General features: G+C 37.2%; 1 protein-coding gene across 1 annotated transcript; it reads right to left on the bottom strand.

Moving 5' to 3' along the window:
- Positions 1–7,925: 7,925 nt before the first annotated feature.
- Positions 7,926–13,170, bottom strand: LOC122052162. Its single transcript, XM_042613564.1, has 7 exons — positions 12,890–13,170; positions 12,710–12,765; positions 11,758–12,614; positions 11,478–11,676; positions 11,176–11,358; positions 10,628–11,004; positions 7,926–8,634 (listed from the first exon to the last, which is right to left on the bottom strand). Exons 1-7 carry the CDS (start codon positions 13,081–13,083, stop codon positions 8,494–8,496), a joined length of 2,007 nt encoding a protein of 668 aa, XP_042469498.1. The 5' UTR covers positions 13,084–13,170; the 3' UTR covers positions 7,926–8,493.
- Between the last annotated feature and the right edge of the window lie 943 nt (positions 13,171–14,113).

Genomic DNA, 14,113 nt, shown 5'->3' on the forward strand with positions numbered 1-14,113 from the left:
AGATTAGATCTAAATTCTTAGATCTAGTTGCAAATTTTTCTAACATTTCTCTTAATTTGTTAATTTCTATTTTTAGTGATAAATTCTCCTCCTCAAGTATTAGATCTTGAGTTGGATTTGATTTTGTGCTTTGTTCGTGAGGTTTTGATTCTCCTCAAGGAGCATTTTTTTTCTTTTTCCAATTTAACTAATTTATTATTTAGACATGCAATGATTTTAAAGAATTTTTTATTTAAATTAAAATTTACCTCGTTAGGACCTTCGGAAACAAGTACGGACTCGTGGCTCGATTCGGGTTCGGACCCGTCTTCCGATTCTTCGTCTGATTCTTCTTCGAGGGCCATCAGCGCGAGGTGGCTCTAATGCTTCTGATTTTCAGCCTCTGATTCGTCCGAGGAGGAGTCATCCCAAGTCGCTTTGAGAGCCTTCTTCTTGGATGTCTTTGTCTTGTCGCTCTTCAGTTTCGAGCACTCGTTTTTGTAGTGACCCTTTTTGTTGCATCCAAAGCACGTTACGTTCTTTGGTTCAGGGGAGTTGATTTTCTGCAGGTCCTTCTTGCTGAAGTTGTTCTTTCTCCTAGTGAACATCTTCCTTACCAGGTTCACCAGGTACTCTTCATCTTTAGTCTCCTAATTAGATTCTTCTTCGGTTTCAGGCTTGTTTTTAGATCTCTCCTTCGAAGAACCTGCAAATAAGGCAATACCTTTCTTAGATCCAGCGTTAGTCTGCTCATGTAACTCTAACTCACAAAAATGCTCGTCTAATTTTAATTTTGATAAATTTTTAGAGATTTTGTAGGCATCCACGATAGATGCCCACAAATTATTGTATGGAAAAGCTTTCAAGGCATACCTTATTAAGTCTCGGTTCTCCATTTTATGTCCTATTGCATGGAGTCTGTTGAGGATGTCCTTGATCCTCGCGTGAAGTTGACTTGCCGATTCTCCTTCCTGCATTTTAATGTTAAATAGCTTATTTAATAACAAGTCGCGTTTCATTACTTTGGTGTCGCTCGTTCCTTCGTGTAGCTCGATCAACTTGTCCCAAAGTTGTTTCGCATTCTGGTAAGGTCCTACCCGGTTCAGTTCTTCCTTCATTAGCCCACATTGCAGCGTGTTGAGGGCCTTGAACTCTACTGAAGCTTTCTTCTTTATTTCTAGAGTCCACTGATCCGGCTCTAGTGGAATTCCGGAGTTGTCGACCAACGCCTTGTAGCCTCTGGTGACGCTGAACCATTGGTCAAAGTCCGTCTTCAGATATACTTCCATCCATTTCTTCCAGTATGTAAAATCATCCCCATTGAATAGGGGAGGATGTACTGTGCTAAAGCCTTTAATTCTAGACATGTAATCTGTACACACAAAAAAATTGACAAAGAAAGTCCCAAGACCTGGTCTTGGATCAGTAGTGCGGGAGAAGAAGAAATAAATTGAAAAATTGATTTGGTGTTGCACCAAACCAGATTAATAGCAACGAAAAGAATACCCAAAAAGGTAATAATACTAGTTTGGAATAAAGAAGAAAAACTAAAAATCGACAAAGAAAAGGAAAGAAAATTACACCCCCTGTCTGATTGGTGGTTGCACCAAATCAGAGCGGTACTCGCTCTGATACCACTTGTTGGATCGTAGCGTTCGATAGAGAGGGGGGGGTGAATATCGAATAAAAAAAAATTGTAGAGTAAGAACAGCGGAAAAGTAAACAAACCAAAGAAAATACAAAGATTTACTTGGTTTGGAGCCTTTGGCGACTCCTACTCCAAGGCCCGCACACAAGGGTGCTTTCGATAGGCAATCACTAATAATTCGAAAACTTATTACACACTAAGTACAGGAATTATGTAGTAAAAGAAAAATCGACAATTATGAAAATAAGACAGGAAAGAGAAAACTTTGTCGGAGATCTTTTCGCAGCGTCGCAGGAGCACAAAAGAGTAAACTCTGAGTTGGTGTTGGAGCTTCAGCCTCTACCTTCCTTATAAAGGAGGTTCGGGGCGCCCGAAACCTTCAGGGCGCCTTGATTATGACGTAGCCGAGCCAACCAGGGAGCTCCACGCGGCGAAATGACATTGAGGATAATTTTTCACCTTCGAGCGCCCGGACCCTTAGTTTTCAGCAGATTCCTTCCTGAACGAAAACGTTAGTCCAGAGGCAAATATAAGATATATCCTGCAACACAGAGTATTAGCACAGTTCAAAATTAAGCAGAATATTACTTAGATTCCATCTCTCCGAGACCGGAATCTAGTTTAGATCTCGACTTAGAGTTCTAAAATGGTTCTAAGTCAGATCGACGCCTAAGTTCCCTTCCCGGGAACGCGTCCTCACAGTCACTCCCTTCCAATGACTTACCTTCACTTACCTGCCAAACGTTCGGTCAGCCCTTCGACCCGTCTGGGCTTCGCGTCAGCTATCCGGTCAGCCCGTCGACCTAGCTGGACTTCGTGCCAAACGTCTGGTCAACCCGTCGACCCGTTTGGACTTCGTGCCAGCTATCCGGTCGGCCCGTCGACCTAGCTGGGCTTTGTGCCAAACATCAAGTCAGCCTGTCGACCTGTCTGGGCTTCTCCTGCACACTCGGTTAGAGTGTTAGATAACAGCGAAACTAACTTAACCTATTTTGTCATTCATCAAAACTTGAGTTAGACCGTTAATGCTAACCGCACCAACATCCATTTATATTTAAAATACATATTTGAGGATACATTTAATTGATGAAACTTTTCCGAAGTAAAACGTTGAAGATATGAAATATTTTTTAATTTTTTAAAAAATTTTGATGGGCCCGCGGGTTGGCCCGCCAAACCTGCAACCCACCTTGGGTTGGGTTGGGTTGGAAATTTCCCAACCCGCCATGTTGACGAGTCGACCCGCCCTGCCCCGCCCCGCCAAATGGTTAGCCCGCCACGGGCTGACCCGTCCCGCCATGGGTTGACCCATCTGACAGCTCTAATAAAAACTTAGGATACCTAGATTGCTCCAGAAGATTCTACTATAGCCTGATTTACAACCTCCATAACTTCTTGTTCCTCAAGTACATATTATATCATGAGATGCCAGGTATTATAATTATCCCCATTAAGTTTTCACCCTTGTTGAGTTCAGCTATAATATTTTTAGTTGTCATAATATATATATAAATAAATACATTATTTAGTATTCAATGTAATTCATATACATGCAATTTATGATTGACTCAATATTAATTTAAATTGGCTTACAAAATCAAGTAATAACTATATTTTCACTCATCATTCGTATGACCAATCAAATTAATATTGATCAATTCTATTACATACATCCCAATAAATGAGCTAATCATTTATTATAACATGATTTCTTTAATTAGATGAACTAATCATTTATTATACACCATGTAGAGTAAATAGCATAAATGAACATATGAATGAACATATCATTAATATAAAAATATGATGCATATTGTTAACACATAACAAACTAACATGAACTAAATGAACTAATACTGTTCATAAATAATGACAGTAATAATAACAAAACTCTAATAAATTAGATAAGCTAACGCTACTCCCACTATGACACAGACACTAGTGCAGTGACCAACATTATCCCTTTCAACCTGGACTCATTTGGGATAATCTCAGGTGGGGCAACTTCAAGATTCTCCATCGGATTCACATTCGGATCATCTTCTGGATCTTCCTCGAACATTTTGGATCCTCTTCGAACTCTTCAGGATCCTCTTCAACCATGTGGTATAGTAGTTTCTCGTATAATTCTAAATATGTAACACGTCCTTCATGACGCCCCCAAACATAGTTTGCTATCATCTTAGGATACTCTGACAATGAATGTATAAAAGCTCAAATCCTATAATTGTCCAGGACTGGAAACTTTTCTCGCTCAAGTTTCCAAAATAGATCATCAAGTCGTCCAACATGTCTATCGACTCCATAAGCACCATTAAATTCTATCTCTTAAATTTCCTCCCTGAGCTGGTTTCGGCACACTTCACCATGAGTCAATGTAGTGATCGTTCGTGTCATCTGAAAATTGAAATTAAATAAGTCAATACAAAACCGACTAATCAGTACAAAACCTACTTAATTCAATTTATACATGTATAGAACCAACATAATAAATTAAGAAAAATAAATCTTCTTAATTTTTAGGAGTCTAAGTCTACTGACCCATCGGATCGGTCAATCGGAAATCCAGATCCTAAGCTTGGTTCATTGTCATTGTTAGAACTAATCTAATTGAAGAGGGATTTTCTGTACCTATGTTTTGTTATTATTTAATCTAAGTCCATTTGAATCAATTTCAGACCTATTGATTAAACTCATGCTCATTTGATTAAAATAATGTACATTGGTTTAAGTCTGATCCATTAGAAAAAATCTAATCATTTTGATCAAATTTAACTCAATTAAATCAACCCATACAATTCCGATTTAGAAATTAAATCAACAGTTTAATCTAAACTAGATTTAATTGGACCAAAATTAATCTAGTTAAACCAACCTGATCGATTTGATTCAGTGAACCAAATCCAAGTCCAAGTCGAAATCTGACCAAAAAGATTTAAATCCATTCCAACTGAGAACCAACCAGCCCAATCTAACATGCATGCCTTAAATATTAATAAGCGATTAATTAAACATGCACGTGCACATTTAAACCAACTTATATTTAATGAGAAACTTTAAATTGTTTCATCAGCAGCCTTGTTTTGTTTAATAAAATAAATCCCTAAATCCTATTTACTGCAATCTCATCTTTGCGAACATATCACATCGCCACCACAGGTTTTTTTTCCTTTTCTTCGCCGCACGCCGCCTCATCACGACGAACGCTGACTGTCTGTCCCTATTTGTGCAGAAATTACAAGAGGTGGTCATGAACACTCCGGCCGTCACGATCGGAGACAAATTTTGCGGGTGTTCCCTCACAGCTTAATTACAACTGCTGATTGCATATGCTCTCGGCATCAGTGACTATAGTAGATCATGACATGGACACGATCTCGCCCTGTGTTGACAGCTGGCCATTGAGCACACTCCATCGAAGAATTTGTTTTTTTCTCGGCAGCGAACAGGAGCAAAGGGGTAGCAATTTTACCAAGAGATTTATCAATCTAGAGGTAAATTTTAGAGATTTATCATGCATTAGAACTAACACTAGGGGTGTAAATGAACCAAGTGTTCATAAATAAGGTTGATATTCAGTTTGATAAAAGTTTGCTTATGTTCGTTCAATATATATAAGATTAATTAAACAAACAAACTTGAACAACTCATTAAACTAAACAAATAAGTTTGAACACATATGTGTTCACGGACCATATTCATTAATAAAACTCTTTTCAATATGCTAAATAAATAATAAAATAAAATAAATAAACAAATTTAAATTATCAAGCTCAATAACTAATTAAACAACTAAAAATTTTATACAATCAAATAACATTGAATTGAGAGTTCGATAACATCTAAACGAAGTAAGTTCGAACCAAGCTCAAGCCAAGTTTGAATTGAGAATTCAATAACATCTAAACAAATCAAGTTCAAGCTAAGTTTCAAATAAGCTCAAACTCATAAAAAATAAACCAAGTCAAGCTTGACAATCATTTCAAAAGTTTGATTCATTTTAAGCTCGACTTGACTCGGCTTGTTTATAACCCTACTAACACCACTCTGATACCATTGTAGTATTTTAAATGCATGAAATTAAAACGTAAATTGTAAACAGTTACAGCGATCTCCCGTAGATCTGTAATTGGCGATGACAGAATGTGATCTTCAGACTTACTATCGGAAAAGCAATTATAAAAATTGAAAAGCTCTTTGTAATTTCACAAATCAAATCCTACAGTCTCAGATGTTCTTCTTTCTCTCGTTCTTCCACACATTCCCCTCGATGAAAGACTTGGACGTCTTATATAATGGTAATACCAAGGGGTATATTAGTAAATTGTCCTACGGAAATATGGACAACATGAGTATCATGAGTAGTCCACACTCCCATTACCAATAGTACGTCCAAATGCTCTCCGTGGTTTGCCGAATTTATTCCTCATCTAGTTACCCTGAACCTGCAAAACCTAACTCTCATAGGTTGAAATAGTCTTAACTATGATTCGAAATTGACGATTAGATGATTTAGAATTGACGGTTTGAAGCTATCGATTCGACGATTCTATGAATATCGATCCTTAGTCTTAATTGTCTTAAGACGGTTATAATTCACGGTTCAAAATGTTACAATTCATAATTCGCAATGGTTTAAAATTATTATTTTTTATTTTTTAAAAAAAATATTTTTTAAAAAATAGTTTACTCAATCCTGGTTACTTGTAAATCAAATAATTTCAACATTTAAAAAAAAAACTTCTCAAAGTCGGAATCGACGGTTTCAAGTTTCAACCTTTAATATATCCTTCAGTTTTTTTTTCTTCCTATCAATTAATATTAGACCTGCTGACACAATCCATACATAAATTTTTATGCTGGATCATTTCCGTCCCAGATTGAAAGATATTCACTCTCAATCCGAAAGATCGGAATTAGAGTTAATCGAGGGAATTTCTATTGCGTTTTGAAATCAAATAACAACTGTTTTAGCCGTTGCGCCCTACCGTTTGAGAGCTTCAGGAGATCTCTATCCGGAAAGATGTCAGTGATTTCACGTATTTGTTCATGTTCATTTTTCCTTCTAGCCGTGCTCCGGGTTATAGTGCGGTAAAATATTTAGATTATCATCCAAATATCCGTAGTGTAATTTTTAACTATGATAAATTTATAAGAATCTTTTTTTTTAAATGGGGCGCACAATCAAAAAATGCTGGACTTCTGGATCATCCGTCATAAACACTTTTCAATTTATCTAATAACCGGTGAAAAAATTTTATAGGACCAAATCAATTATCTTAGGAGTAGCTGAGTTAATCATTTTTTCCTTCCAATCGAGATCCAATGGCAAAATGCCTATAATGGACCAAGATCTAAACGAATCATCTTGTTGGAGGTTCTGCCCAGGTTAAAAGATGATGAATGATAACCATCATCCTTCTTTCAGCCTGTTATTTCTTCCTCATATTGCCGAACTGATGTTACATAGTAGATTTGTAAAAATAGGTAAAATTAATTTCCGATGAAACTATGAAAATATCCATCCATATAATAGTCAATTCAAATTTTTAATTTATCTCTTTACTATAGGACCAATGTGTAGAGCATCCAGTGTTCGCGCATAATTTTTTACATAAATTTCTTCCTCGTATTACCGTAAATCTCTTCTCGGATTAATTTCCAACGGTAAAATAAAAATAAAAAAAATAAAGGGAGAGGATGGTTCAGCGGTCCAGAGGATCCGGACTGATTATTTTAGGCTTTGAACCAGAATCAATCACACTCTTGATGAACCGGTTCTGATTCTAGCTCATTTAACTGAATCAATAGATAACCAGCCCATTAACTGGGTTACAAGTCCGGGCCGAATCGGGCCTAGGTTGACACTGTTGGAAAGATATATTGTAATTAATCCTGTATATATTGTAATTAATCCTTTCTTAAGAACTAAATCAAGATCATTTCTCAGTTCTAGTATTGCAAATTTCAGATTATGTTTTCAAGGGCCAGCTTGAAGAATCAATTGGAAAATTTTATAAATTAATAGGAGTATAATGAAAATCGCTTAGGTGTAAAGGGAAATTTTTTGAAAAACTCTAAGGTAAATTGTAAATTTTCACTTGCAGAAAATAAGAAGAGAAAAAAACGAAGAGGGAAAACAAACCCTAACATCATGATTTTAACATAGCCTAATCCTCAAGATAGCTGACCATGAAAATGATACCGACGCGAAAATTAATCGTTCACTTCCGTTGAGAATAAAACTAAAGGAATGAAAGTGAGATTGATAACATTCTAAAAGAAAAAAAATTCTTAATAATGCTTAAATACTAAAAGATTTCTACTTAAGCAAGTAGCGTTTACATGTTAAGTTTACTTAGGTTCTCTAACTTAAACATAGCATCAGGAATCTGATAATTTCCAAAAACTAAAAATTCTTAAATATGCTTAAATACGAGATTTTCCATCCAAATGCTTGGACAGTACAAGTCATTGCGAGGCGATGATGGGATACGATGCATATAGCAGCCACAAGTCATTGAGATAAATACCACTTAATGATGATGATGATAATGATGATAACAAACCCCAATGATGCTCTTCCAATGTTTGGAATATACCTTCAGAGTTTCCTCAAACCCTAGCACTGACATTACCGACTAGAAGATCAGTCCGTTCACCATTGCAACTACTGAGGGCATCCCAAACGATGAGATCTTTCAAGCAAACGTCTATAAATGGTAAGGCAAATGAGAACATATTTTACAGGCATAATATATCTTGAGTACCTTTCAGAAGTTCAAATGGTTAAAGGCTTCTCCTAAATATCCTACTGGTGAAATCATTGAGCTAAATGCGAAGCGTGCATGATCTGTAGTAGTCCTTCAGTTTTCTGTGTCGGTATTGAACACGGGAAGGATGTTGAGAGCAGAAGAACCGAGATGGACACCCCTGACAACACCTCCATAGCTTGTTTCTATTCTATGACACAGAAGCAAAATAGAATCCCACAAGGCTGTTCTTCCCTGAAGAAAAACCCAACAAATTTTCCAGTCAGTGCCAATTATAAACCCGCAACGATTTGTTCAAAGAATACTACTCTAGTTTCTTCACAAATAGTAAGTTATTGTGCACGACACCTTTGATATGGCATATAAATTGAATTTATGAAAAATAAAATACATGCCTAAGCTTACAGAAAATATGGTTTATTTCAAAAATTCAACTACTTGTATATCATTTCATTTTATGTTGAAACAAAAAGGCCAATCTCACTATCATATGATTAGCATCGCATCTAATTATGAACCTCCAACCTTGCCTTAGAGATTTAACAGATGTATCAGAAGAATAAGGATTCCTTTTTAGTAGTGTTTAAGATGTGGCAATACACTCATCTGTTGGCTAATTTCTTAACCTGATGTATCGACAAAAAAATTTACAGTGACATACCTTAAGTAGAAACTGTTCAACCAGAAAAAAGAATGTGTTTCCCTTGGCCAAAGGAAAATCCTGAACTGGTGAGAAATTTGATAAGATCAGGCTCTTTGTTTTTGTACAACAAATATAAGATCTTTCCCTGAACTTAATTGTGGGAACATATCACACAGCAAAGCCCAAATGGTTGAGTTCCATGTGTTGTCGTTTATCATCCACCACTAATTGATATTAGTTAGATTTCATGTGTTGATGTTTGTCATTCACCACTAGTTGAGAGAAATCAACTTTAGTTCCTTACAACAATATTTGCACCAATAGTCACTGCTACACTTTCTACTCTAGTATTTTTATTGGATATTCTCCACTTCCCAAAACCATTTTCATTAATTCTCAATACAAGCACTCTTTTCTCCCACTCCTCTGATTGCATAACAGAAGTATCAGCAGCTTGTACAGTAGCTATACCTCAAAAACTCTAAATATATAGTAGCGATCGACACCTAGTCAGTAAGTATGAAATAAATAGGCCTTCTTTAAAAAAAGAAAGATCTAAGCTTCTTCTTTTCATCCATTTTAGTCCTGAGTCTCATGATTTCATCGAGAAACTTTTATTGTCTATGATAATTTACCCAGCACGTGAGATCATCAAGCAAATATTTCTTTTGCATTCAACAGCAAATCAACATCATCATCAAGCAATGTTGGACCCAACAATTTTAGGTCAGCTACATGAATTGTATTTTCCATTGAGCTTTGAAAAGCTATATCACAAATAATACTTCAAATTAATTATTTTTTATTAATATATTGATTACTGTTTTCTTTCGACTTCTTCTAACCTTTACACTTTCTACTCATCATTTTTCATTTGACTGGAGCTACACATGAACCTTAGCATTTCATTTCTACTATATTAACTTGTTTCATATGTTGCTTTTTTAACAAATTAGTAGTCATCCATATATGGTGGGTCATACCATAGTCATAACAATATTCTTTTAGCCGAAGAGAGACAACGATCACACAAGACTCGAAAAACTCCTCTCCATTTTGACCACTCAGATCTACCATAATTTTTTGTCTAAATCAATTTATTATTTCTAAATCTACCATAATTTTTTTGGTCTCTAAAATCAAATTATATGAAAAAATTTCATTAAATAGCTTATAGAAATGTTTGTTTCATCTTTTCTTATTTGCATTGTCATCAACAAGAACCTTTAAATTTCAACAATACATTTCTTTTCTGCTTCATTACCAAGTCCCCACATTTTCTTTCTTCAGATTTTGCAACTCGGTAAACTTATTTCCCCCATTCTTAGTTCCTAGATTATCATTCTATCTTATCGTAAACTAAACATTGCTATGCTTATAACTTATTTACCTTGACTTTAACTGCTTAATATCTATTCAAGTTCAACAGAAAAAAGATACAGAACGACACAAGTGAATATAAGGAAGAGAACTCACAACAAAGCTACATACTTAAAAAGCAACCAAGACCAGAACTATTAGAAAGAACTATCTAAAGAGTATTAGCTTAAACTAAATAATTAAATTTCGAAAAATAACAATCACCTGAAGAGAGAATTGCAATTTCTTGTCCCAATATAATGCAAATGTCAGAGGACTTTGCTTTCCAATGGCCAATATGCAAGCTCCTGGGTGAAGGACAGATGGCACACCAGAGATCACAGCAACATACTTCTCTGGAAACCTATCTGCCGGAGGGAGAAGCCCAAGGAATAAGGGATTCTTGCTATACTGGGCACTAGAATAAGATGTGGGGTCAACATGTAGCATCCATTGAGGATGTTCCAAGAAAGCACAAAAAAGGTACAGCAACAAGTGTGAATCCGTAGGAAGTTCGTTATTCCATTTCTTGTCTCCTTTGTCATTAGCGCATCCATTCCCCATATAATCATAGTTCTTCAAACATGTTCCTTCAGCAAGCTCTGCAGAAATTACATGAAGATTAGTCAACTGACAGAATCCTTAATTAGTAAGGGGATATATAATGACTAGTGAAAATCATTATTATTCCAAAAAACAGTTGCTTTACCATATGAACATGACTAGACCATTCAACGAAAGGTAGATAGTTATAAAAACAGGGACAGTTGTACCTCGAACCCTTTTAACTGTATACTCAGCACGAACACTACTTTGTGGAAGTAAACCCTTAATGAGCTCTCCTTTCATCAACTTTTTAAGTCTCTGGTGGTCTGTTATGGCGTCAATACATGCTTGTATGAAAGGGAGGATTGAGTTTGCCTGTGGTTGCTGCATTCTAGCAAATTGTGTCTGTGCTGAACAAGTGGAAAATATTTCACAGATCAAATATCAGAAAGAGATAATGATTGAAAAAACAGATCACCGCTTGCAAATGTGGATGGAATTGCTAGAATGAGAAGTTATTTTAACATACAAATTGAGCCATCGCGTGCTTGCAAGAGAGACGCACGCAGCTGATGGAGCAAACCATCCTCATCCACTGTTACTGTAGGTAGCCACTCTGTTGTGCCAGTAATTGGAGATAAGTTAACCGGTGCTGAGCCATTGAGTGAGTCAATTCCAATCTGACTGACTGTAATTGTGATACCGACACTTGCTGCTGTTTGTGCAACCTACAAGCATAACCAAAATGAGTGAAAAAATAACATGAAGCTGCAGGAAAAATCTGATTCAATTATCATCGACTGTACAACCTGAATGTGGTTTGTCTGAATCTTCCGATAAAGTGGGTTGATCAACATGGAGGAGAACCACTGTCTGAGATGGTCTCTCCAAACCTCAATTTGTGGGTAGATACCCAAAGATTCAAATGCTTCAACCATTTGTTCCATCGAAAAGGGAGGAGGGAGATCCCCCTCCCTCTTCTTTGGTGACGTGCTATACTTCTGGTGTGAACCAGGGGACATCCTAGCAGGCCTCAATGCTGTACTTCTAGCAGCACCTGAAGTACTCTGGGAAGTAACTGAACTAGGACTAGCAATGACAAAACCTCGAAGAGGTGGCGAAGGTGTAGCCTCGACAGGAGTTGGTTCAGTATACATCTCACCCACTTGAGCCAAGTATTGCTCCAGCATTGCCTCTGACTGAATACCCTTTGCACGTCCTGCACTTCTCCTTGACCATGGGCTCACAGGAGATACATGTTGAGACTGAGAAGAAGGTGGTGACATTGGTGACAATGTAGCCTTCTTTCCACTGCTTGAATACAGTTGGTCAGAGGCAATTCGAGATTGGCGATAAGGTGTATAGCTGAAGGTTGACCTACTGATAGGGCCAAGAGACTCAGAAGCCAAAATGGACCTTGACTTGGGCGGCTTCTTGTTAGACTCTATGTTACTAACACTCTCAGATGGGATTGTGTTCAAGCCTAAAAGGCTCTGGCGGGAAGTGAGCGCAGTCTGATGCTCTTTGGCTTTGTGGGAAGACAACCCAGCAGCAGCAATTCGCGAAGCATTGTTCGTATTTCGCAGTGATAAGGCTCGAACTAAAGTTGAGAGGAAGGTGACAAACACCAGCACAATCACCGTTTTCAATGACTTAACAAGAAACTCTGGAATGCACCGTTTAGGAATTTTAACAAACAGTTGGCGAGCAAGATAATCTTCCCAACAAACACATATGGGCACGAAGGGAAGAAGACCTTACCTGATGTGCTAGAGGAGATCCGGAGCCGAATGATGATTTTGACGAGATCTTCTCCCCTAAAAACATAAAGAAGCGGCAATGAGCAAGAGAGCTCCGGTAAGTGCACACCATTAGTAAAGATCGCAACATCGAGCAAAGATTAGATTTTTGGTGGCAAGAAACGATGGGGGAGAGGCAAACCTGGAGTGGAGGTAAAATAGGGATACGCAGGAGGCGAGGGACCAGGAGAAAAGGAGGAAGAGCTCGTAGGGCGAGGGGCGGCGGCTCTGGGCAGTGAGCGCAGCGGAGATGGCGGGGTTCTGGTACACCGAAAACTTGGGCTTGGGCGAGGAGCGATCGGTAGCAGGCGGAGGGTTCGTCGCGCCGCGTTCCATTGCCTTCGACGCCGAGCTCTCGCCTAACGACGGCGTCTCTAGCTCTAGATCTCGCGCTCTCTCTCGTCTGCTCTAACGCAGTTCAAATTTATGACTTACAAACGGTGGGATTTTCCGGCAAGGAAAAGGCCCAAATCCGGCCCAATTACACTCGATTTCATCATAATTTTCATTATATATACATCTGCAATACGGACTAGTGCATTTCATTTTTTTTTTTTTTAATTCTTTATTTTAAGGGAGACTTACACCCTGTTTAGAAATAACATAAGTCATGGAATTAAATTGAATTCCATTATGAATTGAATTCCATAAGGAATTGAATTCAATTCTCATGTTTGAAATGAATTGCAACTTAAGTTATGGAATTCTTATATTTTACCATTTTATCCTTCTTTTTTTTTTCTTTTCTTTTTTTTACAAAGAAGAGAGAATGAGCATACAATGGATATAATATGAAGAATTGAATTCCCTATCTAAATCACACATAAAGAGGTGTGATTTACTTTTGCCTTGTTTGATGGAATTGGAATTGAATTCCATATCAATTCTTAGCTAAAAAATCATTCCAAAGCAGGGAATTCAATTCCAATTCTAAAAGGAATTGAATTCCATATCATTCCAAATAGGCCGTTAGTGAAAAATTCCTTGCCGCATACATATTTTTATGTCCGCTCTCCATATGAGTTATTCTTATTTTATACTCCCTAAAATTTCTTTTTCACTCCCTGATACATCAAATTATAAATTTACCCCCATTAATTATATTACCTCTACCCTATTTCTTCTTCAAACACAATCTCCATTTGAAAAATCCTAACCAAACAAATCCATAGACAATCCCTACTAACGACCATGTAAAATCCTAAACACTGAGATTCACCAACTAGCCAAACACTCCGACAAGCAGACTGAAGCAGGCGACGAAACAGATAGTCGAAGTTTCTTCACCTCGCATTAAGCCTCTTATTAGTCCGATCTCGTTGCTTCCAACCAGTCACCTCGAAAAATAGTAAGTTTCTTCACTTTT

Source organism: Zingiber officinale, chromosome 3A (assembly GCF_018446385.1).
Source record: "Zingiber officinale cultivar Zhangliang chromosome 3A, Zo_v1.1, whole genome shotgun sequence".
NCBI classification, from domain to species: Eukaryota; Viridiplantae; Streptophyta; class Magnoliopsida; order Zingiberales; family Zingiberaceae; genus Zingiber; species Zingiber officinale.